At 50.9% G+C, this 26,202-nt stretch overlaps 2 protein-coding genes across 13 annotated transcripts in view; both read left to right on the forward strand.

Moving 5' to 3' along the window:
• The window catches only part of LOC120393914 (complement receptor type 2-like), a 341,488-nt gene that overhangs the window by 256,201 nt on the left and 59,085 nt on the right, over nt 1-26,202 (forward strand). The gene's annotated exons all lie outside the window — the stretch shown is intronic.
• The window catches only part of LOC120393911 (complement receptor type 1-like), a 404,201-nt gene that overhangs the window by 195,631 nt on the left and 182,368 nt on the right, over nt 1-26,202 (forward strand). For 5 of the 12 annotated variants that reach the window (XR_005592155.1, XR_005592156.1, XM_039518354.1 and 2 more), the window contains exons 23-26: nt 9,350-9,538; nt 15,582-15,650; nt 23,220-23,288; nt 24,723-24,791. The exons of 4 other annotated variants lie outside the window; for them this stretch is intronic. Coding sequence is in view for 6 of the 8 variants with exons in the window: in XM_039518354.1 (XP_039374288.1) it covers nt 9,350-9,538; nt 15,582-15,650; nt 23,220-23,288; nt 24,723-24,791 (396 nt within the window). In the remaining 2 variants the exon portion in view is untranslated. The remainder of the gene's footprint in view (nt 1-9,349; nt 9,539-15,581; nt 15,651-23,219; nt 23,289-24,722; nt 24,792-26,202) is intronic. 3 more of the 12 variants (XM_039518361.1, XM_039518362.1, XM_039518357.1) reach the window with 1 other exon arrangement.

Consider the following 26,202-nt stretch of genomic DNA (forward strand, 5'->3'; position numbering starts at 1 on the left):
TTTTCATGTGTATTTTATATTCACTTGATTTAGATTATGTCAGTCATATAGATATTTTTGGGAAGGGGGAGACATGATGAAAGTGTAGGATGATCCATGGTGTTGCTGGTGCCTTCTGTAGAAGCCACATTTCAAACAAACAAAAAAACCCACAGCCCTCTCTATCTCTACAGAGCATTCCTCTTGAGCTTGCTGTGTGGTGTATAGATTCCAGTCCAACTAATGACCTAAACACAATTGAACCCTGAACACTGGGATGGTGGGGTTCAATTAGTTTCTCATTCCTCACCAAATAATCTCTATTCGCCCATGAAAGCTCATGCTCCATAACGTCTGTTAGTCTATAAGGTGTCACAGGACTCTTTGATACTTTTATATTTCTGTTAAATTCCTTATGAATTGCGAAAAATTTGGCCTACACTGCACAAGGGATCAGAAAAGAGTTGCCCTTGGAATTGATGAATCCCACAATACCTTTAAATGATTATGCCTGTGAGTGAGATCATGGTAACTAGTGTAGAATTTCCGAGGTCCTTCTGTTTGCCCGGGCCGGGGGACAGGGGTGAGCAGGCGGGCAGCGGGCTCGGCCCCACGGCCCGTCGGGGCGGGTGTTTCCGCTGCCCCAGACCCGCCCGGCGGTGCCTTGTCTTGGCCCCGCTTCTGCCCGGGAGAGACAAGCCCGGAGCTACCCAGAGCCCGTCCCCGGCCTGGAACCAACTCACTGTCTGCATCGTGGCTGGGTGGGGCCGGGTCTGGCTGGGAGCCCAGATAACGGTGCGTGGAGCCCTTTGCTCACCCGGCCCCTGGCTTTACCCCGGCTGTGCTGGGTCCTCTACTGGGGAGGCGGCCTCTCAGCCCGGTTTTAGTGTAATTAACCCTGTCACCGTCTCGCTGTGAAGTGGGGAAAATAAGTTGTTGACTCCAGGGACGATGCCCCCAGCACCTGGATGAGTTGTAAGGAATCAGCGCAGAGCTGGTAGCTGAAGCGTTGTGAGCTGATGAGATGGTCCCAAGAGAGGACAGGATCAGCAGGGGAGTGCAGCCCCTAATGGAAGCCCAGATCAGACAGGATTAAGAAAGAGAATTTGATCAGTGAGCTCAGACACAAGGAAAAGTTTGAAAGTTGTCTGGGAAGGAGCAGTTATAGAACTGGAAAGGATCAAGGATGCTGTTAGAAGGGAGAAACACAAGGCAGTGAACGTAAGAATAGCTGCAGTGGGTCTGATCAATGGTACATCTACCCCAGTGTCCTGCCTCTAAGACTAGTCAGTGCCAGATGCTTCACAGGGAATGAATAGAACAGAGTGATTGTAGAGTGATCAATCCCCTGTCATCCAGTGCCAGAGTCTGGCAGTTAAGAGGTTTAAGGACACCCAGAGCATGTGATTGCACCCCTGACCATCTTGGTTAATAGCCATTGATGGACTTGCCCTCTATGAACTTAACTAATTCTTCTTTTAACTCGGGGCTGCCCGGGGAGGTAAATGGGGCAATTTGCCCCGGGCCCTGCAGGGGCCCCCACGAGAATAGAGTATTCTATAGTATTGCAACTTTTTTTTATGGAAGGGGCCCCCAATTGCTTTGCCCCAGGCCCCCTGAATCCTCTGGGCAGCTGTGTTTGAACTCGGTTATACTTTTGGCCTTCACAACATCATGTTCACTGATGTTAGAAGGGACGGAGGAAGGGATATGGGGCAATAGTTGAAGGGATAGGTGGGATCAGAGGATGGCTTTTGAGATTGGGGGAGACCAGCACTTGTTCACATTTGGTTCTAGTGAGCTGGCAACGTGTCAGGGGATCTCCTATTGTGAATGGCACTCCAGGCATGTTGACTGGGCCAAAGATTATCCATCTCTGAAACTGTACTATAATCCTCTTGTGCGCAGGAATAGGTAGTTTACTACTCAAAGAGTTAATTGGTGGTGTGGCTACACGGACAGGACACCTCATGCATGTGGACATCTCGCACTGTGCAGTCTCAGAAATATTAAGGAAAATGAAATGAGTAAAATAAGTTGCATTTTTTCTTATTTGTCTTAGCGATGTTGTTCAGTGGTACTTTCACGTGTGTGAGGAGGCTGAGCTTTGAAATATTTGAAGGAGAGAGAAGGAGCAATTTTGGGATTGGACCTCTTTTCTTTTAGCCTGTTTTGACAGATATGAACACTATAAAAGTCACTCTAGTCATCTTGTGGCACCTGATGTCTTTCTGTGAGTGCCATGGCTCTTTAAATGATTTTCAGAACAGTCAGATGAGTGAACTGACGATCTTTCCTTTCGCAAAATTCCTTTTTATACAGTGTCTGTGCTGAAAACAATCCCAGGCAGCCCTAAAAAACAAAACAAATAAAACTGGTGATTGTAAGGGGGAGAAATATCCATTCTAGCTCTGAGCACAGGATTCATGGTGGTCAAAAGAAGCTTTTGTTTAAGGACAAATCTCTCCAGCTTGATCTGGCCCCATAGCTGGCTCACTTGGAGTGTGGGTGGGAGCTAGAGAGTTGCTTAGGCTGGAGCTCGTCATGCAGTGGGGACTGAGCTACTCTGTGCTGCTAATCCAATTGCTCTCTGCACCTCCACCATTCTTTTGCAGCGAGGTTGCTCTCGCTAGGCTAATTCCTGTTTAGATAACTTGACCTAGCACAGCAGTGAAGATGCCTTTAGTTTCAACCCCTGGCTGTGGGAAGCTTGTCTGTTCTCATAGGCTACTGGAAAACCTGAGGAACCCCCCACAACGGGGCTCACCTGGCCTGTGGCAGGTCCCTGTAGCATCTAAGGCATGTCAGGATCCTTTTCAACGAAGGCAGCTGTGTGAAATTATTTACAATAAATCTCTCTCCTATTAAATGAGAGAATGTTCTTATGTTTTTCTAATAGGTCAGTCTGGGACTCTGCCAAGGCTCAGGCAGGCCGGTGGCTCACCTGCATCAGGCCCCATGTCCTGCCCAGACCCCAGTGCCCTTTACCTCGGGGTTCTGCCCCTGCAGTACCCCCGCTCTGGGTTTCCCCTCCCAGGGGAACCCCAAACCCCCTATCCCACTTTGCCTCAGTGGCTACTGCCAGTCATTACCTAGCCCCTGTTCACTGGGGCTGACTGCAGTCTGTAAACCACCCATCACTGGCAAAGGGGGTTTGGACCAGCTGCCTCTGCCTAACCCCAGTACCTCTCTTTAGGGTTGCATAAGGCCTGCAGCCTGGGGGTTTACCAGGCTGGAGCTCCCCATCTCCCTTGCCCTATTCCCCAGCACTGCTCCAGTTCAAGTACCCTTTTCTCCCAGACAGCCAGGTCCTTTTCTATCCACACCTAGAGAGAGACTCGGGGGTGAAAGGACTTACCGGTATGCCGGAGCCCTGAGCAGGGGCTCCATCAGCCCAGCCTTTTCTCTCAGGAGAGAAGTAACTGCCCCGCTACACACACACACCCCCAAAATCCCACACCTGGCCTGTGAAGCCCGGAGATGTCCTTCCAGCCGCACTCACGTCTCCTCACTGTCCTTCAGTTTTAAGGCCGGGTCTTCCTTCTCCTTTTGGGCTTTTTGTAGCTCCACCGCCTCTGTCCAGTGGGCCTGTTCTGCTGCCATCAGCCATGTACCTAGGCTAACATCCCCCAGGCCCTCTTCTGGGTTCCCGCTGTAGCCTGCTCTCCGTCAGTCTGGGCCTCTACTTCCTGCTGGGCCTACTCTGTCGCAGTACCTTTCTTGGATACCTTCTGTTGGGTCTGGCCCCCTGGTAGATCTACTGCTCCCACTGCAGCATCAACGCTGCCAGCTTTCACCCTCTGAGTCCTTAGGTATACCACCCTGCACCCCTCGTCCCTTGAAGGGGCAGTATCTCCTAATCTGGCCCCTCTCCTGGCAGAAGAAGCAAACTCCTTACCTCCGCCAAGCCTTGGGCCTTTTCCAGTCCTTTCTGGGCCAAGCACTCCCTGGGCTGCCTGGGCCATGTTCCTTGGGTCTGGGCAATCCCTTCACAGGTGCCCTCACTGCCCACAGGCCCAACATGTTGATCCCGTCTTGGGTTTCTTCATCCAACAGTGTTTCTCAGGGTCGTGTCCCTTCCCCTGTTCTGGGTGCGACTCCCTGCCCCCAACCCAGTAAGGAGAATCTCATCTCAAATGTCCCTGCCACCTACAGGCGTAACAAGTCCGGCACTCAGCCCCAGACCTCCTGGCCTTGGCGCTCGGCTTTCTGTCACGCTCTCACGAAACTCCCTCCGGAGGAGTTTTACCAGGGGTCTCTGCTCCCTTGCCAGCTGCACCACCCGTTCGTGGAGGGCCCACTGTCCCTCCCATAGTCCCTCTCGGGTCTCCTGGATCCCTTGCAGTTCATCCTCCCCCTTCCTCCAGGGCGCTGACGCCAGGGCCCAACCAGGGATGGCACCTGGTGCCTCCACCAAGAAAACCCCAGTTAAACCAGGATCCATTGTCTGCTTTTCTCCAGATATCCAGGCAATAGTCCCAATCCTTTGCCTGCCCCTTGTATGAGGGGCGGATCGCATGTGCCCGCACTCTCCACCACAGGTAGTTAAGTGAGAGCTACCAGTGCGGCGCCTCCTGCTGGTCGTCCTGGGAATTAGCTCTTCACCAGCTTCGGAGCACCCCTATTGGCTGGTGTCTCACCTGATGCTGGCCACTGTGTCCCTCCTGGACTCCAGTGCCCTTTACCTTGGAGTTCTGCCCCTGTAGTATGCCCGCTCTGGGTCTCCCCTCCCAGGGGAACCCCAACCTCCCCTCCCAGGGGAACCCCAACCTCCTATCCCCACTGTGATGGGTTGGATCACAGAAACCCCCTTGGGGCTGCCAACTGATGTGCCAAGACTACTTTTGCCCCTGCTTTCCCTGCCAGCTTGGGACTCCGGCACCCTGTCTTACTGAGCCCAGCACGCCCGTCTGATCCAACACAGACCCAGGGTCTGAACCACATGCCCCAAAGCTGCAGATTTAACTGAAAGGAGGTTAAGAAGTGTTGCTGTCTTTAACACTCAGATGCCAAACTCCCAATGGGGTCCACACCCCAAATAAATCTGTTTTACCCTGTATAAAGTGTATACAGGGTCAACTCATTAATTGTTCGCCCTCTATAACAATGTCAGAGAGATATGCACAGCTGTTCCCCCCTTCCCCCCCGGTATTAATGCATACTCTGGCTTAATTAATAAGTAAAAAATGATTTTATTAAATACAGAAAGTAGGATGTAAGTGGTTCCAAGTAGTAACAGACAGAACAAAGTGAATTACCAAGCAAAATAAAATAAAACACGCAAGTCTAAGCCTAGTACGGTAATAAAACTGAATTCAGATAAAATCTCACCCTCAGAGATGTTTCAATAAGTTTCTTTCACAGACTGGATGCCTTCCTAGTCTGGGCACAATCCTTTCCCCTGGTACAGCCCTTGTTCCAGCTCAGGTGGTAGCTAGGGGATTTCTCATGATGGCTGCCCCTTTTGTCTATTCCACCCTCTTATGTATCTTTTGCATAAGGTGGGAATCCTTTGTCCCTCTGGATTCCGACCCCTCCTTCTCAATGGAAAAACACCAGGTTAAAGATGGATTCCAGTTCATGTGACATGATCACATGTCACTGTAAGATTTCATTACCCACCTGCCAGCCTACATATATACAGGAAGACTTACAAGGAAAACAGAGCCATCGACAGTCAATTGTCCTTATTAATGGGAACCATCAAGATTCCAAACCACCATTAAAGGCCCACACTTTGGATAACTACAATAAGACCTCAGAGTTATATTTCATATTTCTAGTTTCAGATAGAAGAGTGATACATTTATACAAATAGGATGACTACACTCAGTAGATTAAAAGCTCTGTAATGATACCTTACAAGAGACCTTTTGCATGAAGCATATTCCAGTTACATTATATTTATACTCATTAGCATATTTTCATGAAATCATATAGAATGCAACGTCACACCCACCTTGCCTCAGTGGCTACTGCCAGTCATCACCTAGCCCCTTGCTCACTGGGGCTGACTGCAGTCTGTAAACCACTCATCACTGGCAAAGGGGGATTGGACCAGCTGCCTCTGCCTAACCCCAGTACCTCTCTTTAGGCCTTGCATAAGGCCTGCAGCCAGGGGGTTTACCAGGCTAGAGCTCCCCAGCTCCCTTGCCTATTCCCCAGCCCTGCTCCAGTTCAGATACCCGTTTCTCCCAGGCAGCCAGGTCCTTCTCTCTCCACCCCTAGAGAGAGACTGACTCAGCCTCTGGCTCTTTTATAGGGCCAGCTGTGGCCTAATTTGGCATGGGCCCAGCTGTGGCTGCTTCCCCAATCAGCCTTTTTTCTCAGGAGTGGGGTAACTGCCCCGCTACAGTCCCCTAAAGCAGTGGTTTTCAAACAGTGGGTTGTGACCCAGTACTGGGTTGTGAAATGTAAGGCACTGGGTCGCGGCAGCCCTGGTCAGTATCGCCGACCGGGCCATTAAAAGTCCCGTTGACAATGCTGCCTGGCTAAGACAGGCTAGTCCCTACCTGCTCTGACACTGCGCTGGGGCAGGGGATTGGGGCGCGGGGTTGGGGCATGGGCTTACCTCAGACAGCTCCCTGTCAGCCGTGCAGCAGGGGTGCTAAAGCAGGCTTCCTGCCTGTCCTGGCACCGCGAACCGTGCGGCTCCCTGGAAGCAGATAGCGGCAGGTCCAACTCTTAGGCAGGGGGGGCAAGGGGCTCTGTGCGCTGCCCCCGCCCTGAGCACCACTTGGCAGGGCAGGGCCTGTGGGCAAGAGCCATGCGGAGCCACTTACACACCTCTGCCTAGGAGCCAAACCTGCTGCTGGCCTCTTCTGGGGTGCAGCATGGTCCGCGGTGCCAGGACAGCCAGGAAGCCTGCCTTAGCACCCTCGCTGCGCTGGTAACAGGGAGCCACCCGAGGGACGCCCATGCCCCAACTCCATGCCCCAATCCCCTGCCCCACCCCAGAGCCTGCACCTCCAGCACAGAGCTCTGACCCCTCCCAACCCCCAGCCCAGAGCCCCCTCTCTCACTCCAAAACCCTCATCTCCAGCTCCGTTGGGTCGCAGGCATCAACAATTTTCTTCAACTGGGTCGCCAGAAAAAAAGTTGGAAAATCACCGACCTAAAGAACCCTAAATCCAGATTAACAAGAAGATGAAACAAATGGGTGAAGATGCTGGGGAGGAAGGGCAGTGTGTTTTCATGTAGATTAGCTGTGCATGCAGTGTGGCTTGCCTCGTTTCTGGCTTGTATAAAATAGCAGGGTTCTATAGGCACTGCAGCAGACATAGGGGTTTTTTTTAAGGTTAAGGTAGCGGCTATGAATTTTTTCAGGGACCTGTCTGACAGGTAAGGAAGAAAGCCTGGAGGTTCTCTAGGAGAAGTGGATTAGGAGGTGATGAAGGATGAGTATGTTGGTAGAGCTCAGCTGGTAGCTGACATCATGAGATGAGACATCTGGTAGGTAAGGCAGGGCTGTGCTGAGATGTGCTTTGAAAGAGGATTTAAAGCTGCTTTTTGATGTGGTAAGGAAGGGAACCCTGGTAGATGGATGCACAGCACAGGGGTTGAGATAAAACCACGTCCATAGAGAAGAATATAAGGGCCTGGATGAGAGCTTTGGCAGTCTGCACTGAGAAAAGCTGGATTTTGGAGAAGTTCAGAAGGGAAATTGGCAAGATTTGGATATAGTCAGGACATGAGGGTCCATAGAAAGGGCTGAGTCAAAAATAATGCCCAGATTACAGCCGTGAGCATCTGAGAAGAGGATGATTTTGTTCAATCATCAAAAACAACGAGGAGTCCTTGTGGCACCTTAGAGACGAACAAATTTATTTGGGCATAAGCTTTCATTGGCCAAAACTCACTTCATCAGATGGTCACTGAATAACAGAGTGGCAATTCTTCAACAAAAAAACTTCAAAAACAGACTCTAAGGAGAAACTGCAGAACTGGAATTAATTTGCAAACTGGACACCATCAAATTAAGCCTGAATAAAGACTGGGAGTGGTTGGGTCATTACAAAAACTAATTTCCCCTTACTGTTACTCACACCTTCTTGTCGACTGTTTGAAATGGGCCACCCTTATTATCACTACAAAAGTGATTCTTTCCTCCCTTGGTATTCTACTGTTAATTGAATTGTCTTGTTACACTGACCCCCCCTACTTCGTTACGCAACTCCCATCTTTTCATGTACTGTGTTTATATATCTGCTACTATATTTTCCACTCCATGCATCTGATGAAGTGAGTTTTAGCCCACAAAAGCTTATGCCCAAATAAATTTGTTAGTCTCTAAGGTGCCACAAGGACTACTCATTGTTTTTGCTGATACAGATTAACCCGGCTACAACTCTGAAACCGTTGTTCAATCAGTGGTGACTGAGGACGTGGAGAAGGAAATATTTGCGAGGGAACACAAGCTCTGTGTTTGCCATGTGCAGTTTAAGCTACTGGCAGGGAATCCAAAGAGGAGTTTTGTGAGTTGTCAATATAATGATCACATCCAAAGCTGTGAGAGCAGATAGGATCCCAAAGGCAGGGTGCACAAGGAAAAGAGAGTGGGCCAAGGAGAGAATCCCGGCAGATTCTCGCTGATGGAGTGGGAAGGGAATGGGGAGTTGTTGAAGGATCCACCAAACTAGGCCTGAATGTACAAGATGGAAGAGTCAGGAGAAAAAAACATGAGAGGATGGAATGACTAAAACCAGTAGATGATGGGATTAAAAGAAGTAGAAATACTTGATGGTGTCCAAGGCACTAAGAGGTCCAGGAGAATGGGGTGGGGTAGAGGCCCTGGGAATTGTGTGAGACTTCAATAAAGTGGAGAGGGTCACAAGGTTAGAGTTGAAGAAGACAACAATGCTGTGGTGTAAACAGAATGTTCAGTTAGAATTGGAGATGAGGAGCAGGGTGGGAAATCTGTCTCTCCCTTTCTACATGCTTCAGTCTACTAATGCCTTTCTCTCTCTTAGCTCCTTCCTTTTCTTTTTTACTCCTTAGTTCATATCACCCACTGCTTGGAGCAGCACCCAGTTAACTTTGTCCAAGTTCTTTGCCTTTCTTCCTTAAAATTAACTTTAAAAAAATCTCCCTTCCCCTACATATTTTGTTAAGTGTCCTGCTCTAATGCTCATATGCTGTTATGTGGCTGTACTGTAATAGCTGCTGCAGCCTCTAAATCATAAACTTTTGTGGCAGGGTACCTGTTACCTGTTTGGTACCCTTCACTTATGTTACAGAGTTGTGCACACTTAGTGTTTTTTTTTAAATATATATGTGCATGTGTATTTATGTATAAATAGAAAGTTTAAAGTACAATTTTTATGCCTATCTTTATAGCTAAATCTTTCAGACCCTGTGTCTTTTTTGCTAGCTAGCTGTGGTGCCCCACCAAGGTTAAAATCTGCTACCTTAAGCGAGGAAGATGGGCAGAAGAATTACTCTCCTCCTGGGAGCACTGTGAGTTATTTATGTCGCCCAGGATATGAGAGCACCGAAGTGAAACCTGTCATTACTTGTCTTGAGAATTTAACATGGTCAGAAGCCCCTGAGTTCTGTAGAGGTGGCTGTCTTTTTTTGTCACTTTTCTCTCTCCGTTGAGCGAGTGGCCCTCTGTGAGCAGATAGGAGTGTTTTGTGTTAAGCAGGTGATTCACATTTCAGCACTCGCTTGTCAATTTTAGTTTGAAAAACCCTTTTGTCAGATTTTGATGTTAAATTTCAATTCAGCTTTAAATGGAGAGAGAAAGCAAAGTGAGTGCTATTGAACGTTAGACTGCACCTGCAGTAGTTAAACTTTTCATTGTGTTCGTTGTGCTTCCCAGCAGCAATAGGAAATCACAAATAAGGCAGTAAAGTTAATATTATACTGTGGTAAATATCCATTTAAAGATGGCGAGCACAGTATCCCTGGAAACTGTGTGAAGGAGAATAATAGTATTATTTTTGTTGTTGTTAAATTCACACATTTAAAAATTCTAACCTCAGAGACCACTCATTCAGCATACAGTTCAACCAAAGTAAATCACCGTATTAAAAATAAATGCAATATTTAATAACTATATGTATGACAAAGTTATTCAAACACCGCGAAATACATAACAAAATTTAAATGATGAATCGCCTGCATTGTGAAGAATAGCGTAAGTTTTGGCAAGACTTCCTATATTGAGTCTATATCTATTGTATTCCATGCAAAACCCTGCATTAATACAGGATGAGAGGAAGGAGCCAGCTGAGTGATCACCCTTAACCGCAGCTCCTTGCATGTATGTGTTATATTCTGTTTGACAAGCATAGGCTATATCTTAATACTGATGTGAATTTCTTGTGCAGTTTTAGGGTATGTCTACACTACGAAATTAGGTCGATTTTATAGAAGTCGATTTTTAGAAATCGATTTTATACAGTCGATTGCGTATGTCCACACTAAGCGCATTGGGTTGGCGGAGTGCGTCCTCACTACTGTGGCTAGCATCAACTTACAGAGCGGCGCACTGTGGGTAGCTATCCCAAAGTTCCCACAGTCTGGAGTTCTGGGTTAAGCTCCCAGTGCCTGATGGGGCAAAAACATTGTCGCAGGTGGTTTTGGGTACATGTCGTCAGTCTCCCCTCCCTCCGTGAAAGCAATGGCAGACAATCGTTTCATGCCTTTTTTCTGCGCAGATGCCATACCATGGCAAGCGTGCAGCCCGTTCAGCTCAGCTCACCGACACCGCTGCTGTTGTGTCCTGGGTGCTACTGACAGCAGACGGTGCAGTAGGTCTGCAAATCATCATCCTTCACCGCTTCCACTGCAACTCTGCTCTCCTGCTCTTGCCTCAATAGCAAATTTCTCCATGTTTTTTGTCATGGGCTCCCAGGTGCACGTGTTCTTCCTTAGGAAATGTGCGCGGTGCTAACCATCATCCTTCACCGCTTCCGCTGCAACTCTGCTTTCCTGCTCTCCTGCAGACGCCATACCATGGCAAGCATGGAGCCCACTAAGCTCACCGCTGCTGTTGTGAGCATTGTAAACACCTCGCTCATTATCCTGCAGTATGTGCAGAACCTGCAAAAGCAGGCGAGGAGGCGACGACAGCGCGATCACGATAGTGTTGAGGACATGGACACAGACTTCTCTCAAAGCGCGGGCCCTGGCAATTTGGACATCATGGTGGTAATGGGCCATGTTCATGCCATGGAACACCGATTCTGGGCCCGGTAAACAAGCACAGACTGGTGGGACCACATAGTGATACGGATCTGGGACGATTCCCAGTGGCTGCGAAACGTCCGCATGCATAAAGGTACTTCCATAGAACTTCGTGACTTGCTTTCCCCTGCCCTGAAGCGCCAGAATACCAAGATAAGAGCAGCCCTCACAGTTGAGAAGCGAGTGGCAATAGCCGTCTGGAAGCTTGCAACGCCAGACAGCTACCGGTCAGTCGGGAATCAATTTGGAGTGGACAAATCTACTGTGGGGGCTGCTGTGATCCAAGTAGCCAACGCAATCACTGAGCTGCTGCTATCAAGGGTAGTGACTCTGGGAAATGTGCAGGTCATAGTGGATGGCTTTGCTGCAGTGGGGTTCCCTAAATGTGGTGGGGTGATAGATGCAACACATATCCCTATCTTGGGACCAGACCACCTTGGCAGCCAGTACGTAAACCGCAAGGGGCACTTTTCAATGGTGCTGCAATGGATCACAAGGGATGTTTCACCGACATCAACATGGGATGGCCGGGAAAGGTGCATGATGCTCACACCTTGAGGAACTCTGGTCTGTTGGAAGAGCTGCAGGAAGAAACTTACTTCCCAGACCAGAAAATTACCGTTGGGGGTGTTGAAATGCCTATAGTTATCCTTGGGGACCCAGCCTACCCCTTAATGCCATGACTCATGAAGCCATACACAAGCACCCTGGACAGTAGTAAGGAGCTGTTCAACTATAGGCTGAGCAAGTGCAGAATGGTGGTAGAATGTGCTTTTGGATGTTTAAAAGCTCGCTGGCTCGAATTACTGACTAGGTTAGACCTCAGCAAAACCAATATTCCCATTGTTATTGCTTCTTGCTGTGTGCTCCACAATACCTGTGAGAGTAAGGGGGAGACATTTATGGTGGGGTGGGAGGTTGAGGCAAACCGTCTGGTGGCTGATTACACGCATCCAGACACCAGGGCGATTAGAAGAGCACAGCTAGGCGCCCTGCACATCAGAGAAGCTTTGAAAACCAGTTTCATGACTGGCCAGGCTGTTTCTTTGTTTCTCCTTGATGAAAACCCACCCCCTTGATTGACTCTATTTCCCTGTAAGCTAACCAACCTCCCCCCTTCAATCACCGCTTTCAGAGGCAATAAAGTCGTCATTGTTCCAAAATCATGCATTCTTCTTTAATTCATCACACAAATAGGGGGGAAACTTACAAGGTAGCCCGGGAGGGTGGGTGAGGAGGGAAGCACCAGATGGGGTGGTGGATGAGGGGAGGAGGGAAGGACAAGGCCACACTTCAGTTCAAAACTTATTGAATGCCAACCTTCTGTTGATTGGGTAATCCTCTGGGGTGGAGTGGTTGGGTGCCCGTAGCTTCCCCCTCTCCCCGCTGTGGTCTGGGCATCTGGGTGAGGAGGATATGGAACTTGGGGAGGAGGGCAGATGGTTATACAGGGATTGCAGCAGCGATCTGTGCTTCTGCTGCCTTTCCTGCAGCTACACCAGACGCCTGAACATATCAGTTTGCTCCCCCATTAGCCTCAGCATTGCATCCTGCCTCCTCTCAGCATGCTCCTCCCTCCTCTCATCGTGTTCATTTAACGCTTTCCTGGACTCTGCCATTGTTTGCCTCCACGCAGTCTGCTGAGCTCTTTCAGTGCGGGAGGACTGCATGAGCTCTGAGAACATCTTGTCACGAGTGCGGGTTTTTTTGCCTTCTAATCTGTGCAGGCCTCTGGGACGGAGACGATATGGGGAGCGTAGAAACATTTGCAGCTGCAGGAGGAAAAAAAGGGAGAGTAGTATTGACTTGGACTCTTTATTCATCCCATGGGTGGTGTATCCGAGCCCACTGACACTTTAAAAACCCTTGCACCTCAATCTGGGTCTATGCCGGTTATGCAATATGTATGTATCTTTTCATCCTTGCAAACGATATCTATAACCCCCCATAACCCAAGCCTGACCCCAGATGTACAGTACCTTCCCTCTCAACTTGTGTATCTTTCATTTCAAACATTCATTTTATTAAAAAGATACATTTTAGAGAACAAAGGGAAGACTATTTCACACTGAGTCAAGTGATTCATATTACATAGCACATGCGCTTTTGCTACAAGGTCGCATTTTGCCTCTTATATTGAGTGCCTGCTGGTTTGCTGTGAGACATCTCATATGCTCAGCTGGGCAACAGAATTCAGCTTGCAGGCAGCCATGGTAGGGCAAAGGGTTTCTGCTTCTTCAACCTTCATAACGTGGGAACGGTTTCAAACAGCAGCGTCCTCCTTTCCCATACCAAGCAAAGCCCGTTGGGTTGGCCAGTGAATAGGAGGGGCTGCGGTTTTAGGGTGAATGTGCAGAACAATCCAATCCCCCCCCACCCCGACCCAATTCTCTGGGATGATCGCTTCACACCCCTCCCCCCGCATCCACATGGCTAGTATCAGGGAAGATCCTGGTCAGCCAAATGCAAACAGCTCAGCATGAACGGGCCTCACCCCACCATGTGGCTATTTTCAGGCAAAGGCAAACAGCCAAAGCCCGGGCCCATTCGCTGCAAGGGTTTGTTCTGAAATGATTCCAGACTACTTGCTACTGGCTTGGCATGGTAAATTAATCATTAAACATGCTTGCTTTTAAACTCTGTATTTTATTTACAAAGGTACACTCACCAGAGGTTCCTTCTCCAGCTTCATGGTCCGGGAGCATGCCTTGGGAGGGCTGGGAGGGTATTGGCTCCAGGAAGATGAACAGTTCCTGGCAGCCAGGGAGGAGGGATTCTCTGCTTGCCTGCTGTACGCTATCATCAACCACCTCCTTCTCATCTTCAAACTCCTCATCCCTGTTGCCTGAGACTTCCCCCTTGCAGGTGTCCACGGACAGTAGTAGGGTAGTGGTAGGGGCCACCCCTAGAATTGCATGCAGCTCATCATAGAAATGGTATGTATGGGGCTCTGACCCAGAGCGACCGTTTGCATCCTTTGTTTTTTGGTAGGCTTGCCTCAGCTTCTTAGCTTTCACGCAGCACTGCTGTGTGTCCCTGTTGTAGCATCTGTGCATCATGCCCTTGGAGATTTTGACAGATATATTGGCATTTTGTCCTTTGAAATGGAGTTCTGCCTGCACAGATTCTTCTCCCCATACAGCGATCTGATCCAGTACCTCCAGTTCGGTCCATGCTAGAGCTCTTTTGCGATTCTGGGACTCCATGGTCACCTGTGCTGATCAGCTCACCATGCTGGCCAAACAAGAAATGAAATTCATAAGTTCCTGGGGCTTTTCCTGTCTGCCTGACCAGTGCATCTGAATTGAGAGTGCTGTTCAGAGCGGTCACAATGGAGCACTCTGGGATAGCTCCCAGAGCCCTATACGATAGAATTGCTTCCACACTCCCCCAGATTCGACCCAGCAAGGTCGATTTTAGCACTAAACCCCTCACTGGGGAAGGGTACAGAAATCGATTTCAAGAGTCCTTTAAGTCGACAAAACAGGCTTGGTAGTGTGGACGGGTGCAGGGTTAAATCGACCTAACACTGCTAAATTTGACCTAAACTCATAGTATAGACCAGGGCTTAGACTCAGGTAGTCTGGCATGCATTGTACCTCATTGTACACACCGCATAACAAATATTTAGATTTGTTAAATTCTTTCGGTTAGGCTAAGTGGATGAGACTTGGGTCTGCCATATTAGAGATCTGGGTTCTCTTCCTAGCTTATGTAACTTTTATTCAGGGAGGATGGGTTGTTCAGTGATAACTTGGGTTTTGAAGGGCACAGGGCTGTTAACATCAGTCAGTAGAAATAACGAGAGTTGAACTCATCATCTCCTGGTTCCCAACATGGTTCTCGTTCTCCTAGGCCAAAGCATATTTTGATATAAGGGCTGGAGATGCACACTTCGGAGTTGCACATGGCAACACCTTGCGGAGAATGCTGAGTGAGAACAGCACGTTCAGGGGTTTGAGAAGTCCCTTTCGGAAGTTTTGATGAGTAAAACTGAAGGGAAATGACAGATTTTGGCAGTTTGTAACTCATGGTGGCAGCAAGATTCACCACATTGAGTCTTTCACATCCCTCCTGCAAAGCACGGAACTGTTAGAGGTCTTAAAGAAAAAAAAAGAGAGAGAGAGAGAGAAATTTTGTAAAGGGAAGTGGTTGGAAGCTCAATGTAGGGGTTGCTATGGGCTTCCCCCGGAATATCGGAATGGGATCCCAGCAGCAGGCTGCAGTGTAGCCCAACTGATAGTACCTGGGCTCTCGCTGTGGCAAAATGTAAGTGAGATGAGTGTGTCTTGTCTCTAAAGATGCAGATTTTTAAACATTAGTTTGGCAAGCTCCTGACTCTGAGTGGCCAGCTGGTGATGGGAGACTGATGTAATGTTCATAGCTGCTTTTTCCTCTTCTTTTTGCCCTAGTCACAATCACCCAGGACAAACCCACAGCTGTCCCTCCCGAAGGAACAGAAGTAGCTGGTACTTCCTCAGGTAAATTGGAAGAACTTGGATTTGCTAAAAGTCTAGAATTTGGGGTTCAAATTTCCACTGGAATAAAAATGAAATGTACAGTGTGAAAGTCATTTTAATTTCTATAGTTCTGCTATTCACAGATACAAATATGACGATGCTCACTTAGCGCTTGCTTGAAGACTTGCTAGAGAGCTTGTTGTTCATGTGCACACTCCATGCTCTCCTGGTTTTCCTACCCCTCTCATTGTTCCTGCACCATTTCTTTTGGCTATCAAAGCCTTTTGGTGGGTCCTTCTCCCCCTTCCACTTTCCAAAGGATTTCCACAGAGCTCGGACATTGGCCCATTCCTCTGATTCCTCTCAAAAGGAGAGTGATGTGGCCTATACCATGGGCATTATGTAACTTCTGGGCTTTTTAAAAAGAAAAAAGAAGTCTATGTGAAACTAGTGTCCCGTCCCCCACCTCCATGTGTCATTGAGGTTTGACACTTGGGCCTAAGGTACTGCAGCATAGATGTCTATCGAGTTAAAGAAGTAATTATAATAGGTGGCAGAAGGAGTAAATTTTTATGTGGACCAACTACTAGAGGAGGCCGCACAACACACTAAGACAATGGATTATATATGCTTGAATAACCTCATTGTACACACCGCATAACAAATATTTAGATTTGTTAAATTCTTTCAGTTAGGCTAAGTGGATGAGACTTGGGTCTGCCATATTAGAGATCTGGGTTCTCTTCCTAGCTTATGTAACTTTCATTCAGGGAGGATGGGTTGTTCAGTGATAACTTGGGTTTTGAAGGGCACAGGGGTGTTAACATCAGTCAGTAGAAATAACGAGAGTTGAACTCATCATCTCCTGGTTCCCAACATGGTTCTCGTTCTCCTAGGCCAAAGCATATTTTGATATAAGGGCTGGAGATGCACACTTCGAGTTGCACATGGCAACACCTTGCGGAGAATGCTGAGTGAGAACAGCACGCTCTTCTTCGACTGATTGCTCCAATGCATTCCAGTTAGGTGTGCGCGTGCACGGCTTCTCGGAACTTTTTTCCTAGCAACCCCGGGCGGCCGGCTGGCGCCCCTGGAGTGGCGCGCTATGGCGCTAAATATATACCCCAGCCGGCCCGTCCGCTCCTCAGTTCCTTCTTACCGCCCGTGACGGCAGTTGGAACTGTGGAGTGCTTGATAGCTCTTCACGTCCCTAGCTTTCTCTAGTTCATTGTTGTACATAGTTAGCATAGTTAGTTATAGTTGTTAAGTTAGCAATAGTTAGTGTTAGATAGATAGGCTAAAAAAGGGGGGGTTTCCCCCTTTTTTGCCTTACCGGTGCGGGCTCATGCCCAGAGCACCGGGCTTTAAGCCCTGCACGGTGTGCCAGAAACCGATGCCCGTAGGAGACCCGCACGACGCGTGTCTCCTCTGCTTGGGCGAAGGGGACCGAACTGACAAGTGCCAGATCTGTTTAAAATTCAAACCGCGGACCCGCAAGGATCGAGATAGCCGCTTGAAACAGATCCTCATGGAGGTGTCTCTCCAACCACCGGCACCGCCCGCACCGCTTCCGCGGCCTCCTCCCGTGCAGGACACACCGCCGGCACCGACTACGGCACCGCCGGCGAAGAAAGCGGTTGCGAAGACTCGGCACCGCTCGCTCTCGCCCGCCAGGAAACAAAGACTGGCTCAGGCTCTGGCTCAGGCTCGCGTGCAGGACTCCGCCAAGGCGACTCCGCAGCCTGCAGCCCCTGTGGTGCCTCTGCACAAACAGTGCACTGCACCTGTGACTCCGGCGCCGCAAGGGCCGAAGAGTCCGGCGCCGCCTCGCTCCCCGGTGCCGTCCGTGGTCGAGCCTCGGCTGCCGTCGACGCCGGAGACGTTTACCTCCGCGCGAGAGCTGATACAGCTCATAGAGGCTCCAGGCCTCCGGCCCCCGGCACCGCCGGCGCGGGCTGTCGTCTCCAGGGGCAAACCGGCAGCAATGGTCCGGCCACCCTCCCTGGAATCAAGGCGTGGACGTCGGACACGGTCCCGGTCTCGTTCCCGCACCGTCGACAGCTTGCCGTCCCGCCGATCGCGTTCCCGGCACCGCACGCCATCGCGGCACCGATCGCAGTCTGCTCGTCGGTCGAAGTCCCGGTACCGCTCCTCTTCGCGGTACCGGTCGCACTCCCGACGTCGCACCAGATTGAGGTCGCCTCCGTCTCGGCACCGACGGTCTCAGTCCCGGCACCGGTCCCGGCGCCGCGACTCCCGCGGACGCTCCAGACGTCGCAGTTCGCGCTCTCGGTCGAGCTCCCGGCACCGGTCGAGCTCCCGGCACCGCGATGTCCATGGTCGGTCTCGGCATCGGAGATCTTACTCCCGGTCGAGCCCCCGGCACCGGACCAGCCCCCGGCACCGGTCGAGCTCCCGGCACCGTGGAAACAGTCGAGCGAGGTCGCCTTCCCGGCGCCGAGGGGAAGACCATCCCTCGGCGGTATGCCCTGGACCCTCCTTGGCACCTCCCTGGCCTTCCCGCCCTGAGCCTATGGGCTCCTGCCTCCGACGCCACCAGCCCAGCCTAGCGGGGCCCAGCAGTGGGGTTTTTGGGTCCCGTGGGCACAATATGAGTCGGACGCTGTGCCTGTTCCGCCGAGGCCTCCAGGGGCCCACCGCAGAGTCCCAGAGGCGTCGATATCTCGACCACCGCCATCCCCACCGCCAGCCGTTCCGGTGGCGCCAGAGGGCCCCTCCGAACCCCCAGCCCACCACGCAGTGGACCCCTCTTCGGCTGAGGTCGTTCAGGAGTTATCCTCCTCATCCTCTCCCGATGAGGCAGTGGCCGGCGCGGCATCAAGAGAGTCGCCCCCCGTTGATGCAAAGGCGCATCAGGACCTACTCCGCCGTGTGGCGACGGCTATGGACCTCCCGGTAGAGGAGGTAAAGGAGGACGAGGACCCCATCACGAACGTGGTGGGGTCAGACTTGCCAGTCCGGGTTGCGTTACCTTTTGTGCGCACGGTCCAAAGGAACGCCACCACCATTTGGCAAACGCCCGCTTCCGTGCCTCCCACAGCCAGGGGCGTGGAAAGAAAGTACTCAGTCCCTCCCACGGGCTATGAGTACTTGTATGTGCATCCAACTCCGGACTCCCTGGTGGTACAGTCCGTTAACGATAGGGAGCGTAACGGCCAGCCGGCCGCTGCCCCAAAGTCAAAAGAGGCACGACGGATGGACCTTCTCGGCCGAAAGGTCTACTCTGCAGGGGGCCTGCAGATGAGGATTGGTAACCAGCAGGTCCTCCTGGCCAGATACGTGTTCGACATACTCACGTCCCTGGCCAAGTTCGCTGACCTCCTGCCGTTAACATCCCGCCAGGACTTCACCACAATGTTGGAGGAAGGGAGGCGATCCTCTCGCTCCTCCATTACAGCCGGCCTCGACGCGGCGGACTCAGGGGCACGGACCTTAGCAACAGGGGTCACGATGCGGCGCATCGCCTGGCTCCAATCTTCCACCCTGCCTCCAGAAGTCCAGTTTACTCTCCAGGATTTGCCCTTTGACACCAAGGGGTTGTTTTCGGAGAAGACGGATTCGCGGATCCAGTCGCTAAAGGACGGCCGGGTGGCGATCCGTACACTCGGGATGCATACGCCGGTGACGCAGCGCAGGCCATTCCGCCCTCAGCCCTCCCACTATCAGTCGCGGTACCGACCCTACCCGGCTCGGCGACCGGCCCAAAATCGCCGTCGCCCATCGGGCAACCGCCGAAACCAGGGCCAGGCCGCTTCCAAAGCCCCACAGGCGGCGAAGCAACCCTTTTGATGGGACGCACGAGGGCTGCACATCACTCTCCCCTCCGGATCCTCCCCGTTTATTTCACAACCGCCTCTCCCATTTTTTCTTGGCGTGGTCCCGAGTAACGTTGGACAGCTGGGTGCTCAGCACGGTCCACTCGGGATACCGTCTTCAGTTTGTTTCGCCCCCTCCTTCCCACCCACCTTCCCTGTCCCTCTTCAGGGACCCCTCTCACGAGCAAGTCCGCATACAAGAGGTCCAGACTCTGTTGAGCGTGGGTGCCATAGAGGAGGTGCCTCCCTCCAGGCGGGGCAGGGGATTTTACTCCAGGTATTTCCTCATCCTCAAGGCGAAAGGCGGGCTACGTCCTATCCTGGACCTTCGCGGGCTGAACAGATACCTACTCAAGCCCAAGTTCCGCATGGTCACCTTGGGGACCATCATTCCCTCCCTGGATCCGGGAGACTGGTTTGCGGCCCTCGACATGAAGGACGCCTACTTCCATGTCGCTATCTACCCCACTCATCAGCGCTACCTTCGGTTTGTGGTCAACGACGCCCACTACCAGTTCGCCGTGTTGCCATTCGGCCTTTCGACCGCCCCCAGAGTATTCACCAAATGCATGGCGGTCGTCGCCGCAGCACTACGACGGAACCAGATACATGTTTACCCGTATCTGGACGACTGGCTGATTCGCGGTCCGTCCAGGCAACTCGTGGAGAGTCAGATGGTAGAGGTCCTGGCTCTCCTTCGGCGCCTCGGTCTTCTCGTCAACACCGAGAAGTCAACTTTGATTCCGACGCAGCGAGTCGAATTCATTGGGGCGGTCCTCGACTCCACGGTGGCCAGAGCCTGTCTCCCTCGCGCCCGACACCAGACGATGGTCTCCATCATCCGGGACCTCGTCAATTTCCCGACTACGAAGGTGCGGTCATGCCTCCGCCTCCTGGGCCACATGGCATCGTGTACGTATGTCACTGCGTACGCGCGACTTCACCTTCGTCCGTTTCAGTCTTGGCTCGCGACGGTGTACCGCCCGCATCGCGGCGCCATCGACATGGTGGTCACCGTCACCAGGACGGCTCTCGACTCCCTCCGCTGGTGGCTCGACCCGGAGGTCGTGTGCGCCGGAGTCCCGTTCCACCCTCCTCGGCCATCGGCAACGTTGACCACGGACGCCTCTGCGCTCGGATGGGGGGCTCACCTCGGGGACCTGCACACTCAAGGCCTCTGGTCGGCGAGCGAGCTCACACTCCACATCAATGTCCGCGAGCCCGAGCGATCCGCTTTGCATGTCACACCTTCGACCAACCTGCAAGGCCGCTGTGTGACAGTGTTCACGGACAACACAACAGCAATGTTCTACGTGAACAAGCAGGGCGGAGCCCGCCGTCCCCCTCTGCAAGGAAGCGATCCTCCTGTGGGACTTCTGCGTGACCCACTCCATTCACCTGGAAGCGTCCTTTCTTCCGGGAGTGCAGAACACGCTGGCCGACCATCTCAGCAGGTCGTTTCTCTCCCACGAGTGGTCCCTCCGGCCCGACGTTGCACACACGATCTTCCAGAGGTGGGGGTTTCCCCGGGTCGACCTCTTCGCCTCCAAGGCGAACAGGAAGTGTCTCCAGTTCTGCTCGTTCCGGGGGCACTCGCCGGGCTCTCTGTCGGACGCTTTCCTGTATCCGTGGCAGACTCACCTCCTCTATGCCTTCCTCCGCTTTCCTCGTGCACAGAGTGCTCCAGAAGCTTTGGAGGGATCGAGCCACCATGATACTCGTGGCTCCAGCCAGGCCGAGGCAGCATTGGTACACCCTGCTGCTCGAGCTCTCCGTTCGGGAGCCCATCACACTCCCACTGTGGCCGGACCTCATCACGCAGGACTTCGCAAACTCCACCATCTGAACCTGCAGTCCCTCCATCTTACAGTTTGGTACCTGCGTGGTTGACCCACGCAGAGAGGGACTGTTCGGCGGCCGTGCAGCAAGTCCTGCTTGAAAGCAGAAAGCCTTCCACTCGTACCACCTACATGGCGAAATGGAAGAGGTTCGCGCTCTGGTGTGACCAGCAAGGGCTCAACCCATTCGTGGTACCTGTCCCTACCATCCTAGACTACCGAGGGTACCTTAAGGAGAAGGGTCTGGCGGTTTCTCCTTGCGGGTCCACCTCGCATCGGTGTCCGCCTTCGTCCGTCAGTAGAGGGTCGAACCATCTTTTCCAATCCGATGGTCTCCTGCTTCCTGAAGGGCCTCGACCGCTTATACCCGCCAGTGCGCCGCCCTGCCCCGACCTGGGACTTGAACCTCGTCCTGGCCAGGCTCATGCGTCCACCATTCGAGCCTATGGCCACGTGTTCTCTCCTCTACCTCTCCTATAAGACGGCCTTCCTGGTTGCCATAACATCGGCAAGGAGAGTCTCGAGCTCGAGCGTTGACGGTGGGCCCCCCCTACACCGTCTTTCACGTGGATAAGGTGCAGCTTCGTCCTCACCCGGCCTTCCTACCAAAGGTGGTCTCGGCCTTCCACCTTAATCAGGACATCTTTCTCCCGGTCTTCTTCCCGAAGCCCCATGCTTCGCCCCGGGAACAACAGCTCCACACCCTCGCCGTCCGTAGGGCGCTGGCGTTTTACATCGACAGGACAAGGTCCTTTCGGCGTTCCACCCAGCTCTTCATCGCAGTCGCTGATCGCATGAAAGGCGAGCCGGTCTCTACCCAGCGCATTTCCTCCTGGGTGACTCAATGCATCAGGTCATGCTACGAGCTGGCTCACGTGACACCATGCCGACTCACCGCTCATTCTACGAGAGCGCACGCCTCGTCAGCCGCCTTCCTGAGCCATGTCCCCATCCAGGACATCTGCAGAGCGGCCACCTGGTCTTTGGTCCACACCTTCGCCTCCCACTACGCGTTGGTGCAGCAGTCTAGAGACGACGCAGCCTTCGGCTCTGCGGTATTACACTCCGCCACGTCTCACTCCGACCCCACCGCCTAGGTAAGGCTTGGGAATCACCTAACTGGAATGCATTGGAGCAATCACTTGAAGAAGGAAGGACGGTTACTCACCTGTAGTAACTGTTGTTCTTCGAGATGTGTTGCTCCAATCCATTCCAGACCCGCCCTCCAACCCCACTGTCGGAGTAGCCGGCAAGAAGGAACTGAGGAGCGGACGGGCCGGCTGGGGTATATATTTAGCGCCATAGCAGAGCCACTCCAGGGGGCGCCAGCCGGCCCGCCAGGGTTGCTAGAGAAAAAAGTTCCGAGAAGCTGTGCACGCGCGGCGCGCACACCTAACCGGTATGGATTGGAGCAACACATCTCGAAGAACAACAGTTACTACAGGTGAGTAACCGTCCTTTCAGGGGTTTGAGAAGTCCCTTTCGGAAGTTTTGATGAGTAAAACTGAAGGGAAATGACAGATTTTGGCAGTTTGTAACTCATGGTGGCAGCAAGAGACACCACATTGAGTCTTTCACATCCCTTCTGCAAAGCACGGAACTCTTAGAGGTCTTAAAGAAAAAAAAAAGAGAGAGAAATTTTGTAAAGGGAAGTGGTTGGAAGCTCAATGTAGGGGTTGCTATGGGCTTCCCCCGGAATATAGGAATGGGATCCCAGCAGCAGGCTGCAGTGTAGCCCAACTGATAGTACCTGGGCTCTCGCTGTGACAACATGTAAATGAAATAAGTGTGTCTTGTCTCTAAAGATGCAGATTTTTAAACATTAGTTTGGCAAGCTCCTGACTCTGAGTGGCCAGCTGGTGATGGGAGACTGATGTAATGTTCATAGCTGCTTTTTCCTCTTCTTTTTGCCCTAGTCACAATCACCCAGGACAAACCCACAGCTGTCCCTCCCGAAGGAACAGAAGTAGCTGGTACTTCCTCAGGTAAATTGGAAGAACTTGGATTTGCTAAAAGTCTAGAATTTGGGGGTCAAATTTCCACTGGAATAAAAATGAAATGTACAGTGTGAAAGTCATTTTAATTTCTATAGTTCTGCTATTCACAGATACAAATATGACGATGCTCACTTAGCGCTTGCTTGAAGACTTGCTAGAGAGCTTGTTATTCATGTGCACGCTCCATGCTCTCCTGGTTTTCCTACCCCTCTCATTGTTCCTGCACCATTTCTTTTGGTTATCAAAGCCTTTTGGTGGGTCCTTCTCCCCCTTCCACTTTCCAAAGGATTTCCACAGAGCTCGGACCTTGGCCCATTCCTCTGATTCCTCTAAAAAGGAGAGTGATGTGGCCTATACCATGGGCATTATGTAACTTCTGGGCTTTTTAAAAAGAAAAAAGAAGTCTATGTGAAACTACTGTCCCGTCCCCCACCTCCATGTGTCATTGAGGTTTGACACTTGGGCCTAAGGTACTGCAGCATAGATGTCTATCGAGTTAAAGAAGTAATTATAATAGGTGGCAGAAGGAGTAAATTTTTATGTGGACCAACTACTAGAGGAGGCCGCACAACACACTAAGACAATGGATTATATATGCTTGAATAACCTCATTGTACACACCGCATAACAAATATTTAGATTTGTTAAATTCTTTCGGTTAGGCTAAGTGGATGAGACTTGGGTCTGCCATATTAGAGATCTGGGTTCTCTTCCTAGCTTATGTAACTTTCATTCAGGGAGGATGGGTTGTTCAGTGATAACTTGGGTTTTGAAGGGCACAGGGGTGTTAACATCAGTCAGTAGAAATAACGAGAGTTGAACTCATCATCTCCTGGTTCCCAACATGGTTCTCGTTCTCCTAGGCCAAAGCATATTTTGATATAAGGGCTGGAGATGCACACTTCGGAGTTGCACATGGCAACACCTTGCGGAGAATGCTGAGTGAGAACAGCACGTTCAGGGGTTTGAGAAGTCCCTTTCGGAAGTTTTGATGAGTAAAACTGAAGGGAAATGACAGATTTTGGCAGTTTGTAACTCATGGTGGCAGCAAGAGACACCACATTGAGCCTTTCACATCCCTGCTGCAAAGCACGGAACTGTTAGAGGTCTTAAAGAAAAAAAGAGAGAGAGAGAGAGAGAGAAATTTTGTAAAGGGAAGTGGTTGGAAGCTCAATGTAGGGGTTGCTAGGGGCTTCCCCCGGAATATAGGAATGGGATCCCAGCAGCAGGCTGCAGTGTAGCCTAACTGATAGTACCTGGGCTCTCGCTGTGACAACATGTAAGTGAGATAAGTGTGTCTTGTCTCTAAAGATGCAGATTTTTAAACATTAGTTTGGCAAGCTCCTGACTCTGAGTGGCCAGCTGGTGATGGGAGACTGATGTAATGTTCATAGCTGCTTTTTCCTCTTCTTTTTGCCCTAGTCACAATCACCCAGGACAAACCCACAGCTGTCCCTCCCGAAGGAACAGAAGTAGCTGGTACTTCCTCAGGTAAATTGGAAGAACTTGGATTTGCTAAAAGTCGAGAATTTGGGGTTCAAATTTCCACTGGAATAAAAATGAAATGTACAGTGTGAAAGTCATTTTAATTTCTATAGTTCTGCTATTCACAGATACAAATGCTCACTTAGCGCTTGCTTGAAGACTTGCTAGAGAGCTTGTTGTTCATGTGCACACTCCATGCTCTCCTGGTTTTCCTACCCCTCTCATTGTTCCTGCACCATTTCTTTTGGCTATCAAAGCCTTTTGGTGGGTCCTTCTCCCCCTTCCACTTTCCAAAGGATTTCCACAGAGCTCTGACCTTGGCCCATTCCTCTGATTCCTCTCAAAAGGAGAGTGATGTGGCCTATACCATGGGCATTATGTAACTTCTGGGCTTTTTAAAAAGAAAAAAGAAGTCTATGTGAAACTACTGTCCCGTCCCCCACCTCCATGTGTCATTGAGGTTTGACACTTGGGCCTATGGTACTGCAGCATAGATGTCTATCGAGTTAAAGAAGTAATTATAATAGGTGGCAGAAGGAGTAAATTTTTATATGGACCAACTACTAGAGGAGGCCGCACAACACACTAAGACAATGGATTATATATGCTTGAATAACCTCATTGTACACACCGCATAACAAATATTTAGATTTGTTAAATTCTTTCGGTTAGGCTAAGTGGATGAGACTTGGGTCTGCCATATTAGAGATCTGGGTTCTCTTCCTAGCTTATGTAACTTTCATTCAGGGAGGATGGGTTGTTCAGTGATAACTTGGGTTTTGAAGGGCACAGGGGTGTTAACATCAGTCAGTAGAAATAACGAGAGTTGAACTCATCATCTCCTGGTTCCCAACATGGTTCTCGTTCTCCTAGGCCAAAGCATATTTTGATATAAGGGCTGGAGATGCACACTTCGGAGTTGCACATGGCAACACCTTGCGGAGAATGCTGAGTGAGAACAGCACGTTCAGGGGTTTGAGAAGTCCCTTTCGGAAGTTTTGATGAGTAAAGCTGAAGGGAAATGACAGATTTTGGCAGTTTGTAACTCATGGTGGCAGCAAGAGACACCACATTGAGTCTTTCACATCCCTGCTGCAAAGCACGGAACTGTTAGAGGTCTTAAAGAAAAAAAAGAGAGAGAGAGAGAAATTTTGTAAAGGAAAGTGGTTGGAAGCTCAATGTAGGGGTTGCTGTGGGCTTCCTCTACAATATATGAATGGGATCCCAGCAGCAGTGTGCAGGGTATCCCAACTGATAGTATCTGGGCTCTCGCTGTGACAACGTGTAAGTGGGATAAGTCTGTCTTTTTTCTCCAAAGATGCAGATTCCTAAACATAATGATGCAGGTCCGGGACGATTCCCGGTGGCTGTGAAACTTCTGCATGCGTAAGGGCACTTTCATGGAACTTCGTGACTT

This window comes from Mauremys reevesii, unplaced genomic scaffold, assembly GCF_016161935.1.
Source record: "Mauremys reevesii isolate NIE-2019 unplaced genomic scaffold, ASM1616193v1 Contig36, whole genome shotgun sequence".
NCBI lineage: Eukaryota > Metazoa > Chordata > Testudines > Geoemydidae > Mauremys > Mauremys reevesii.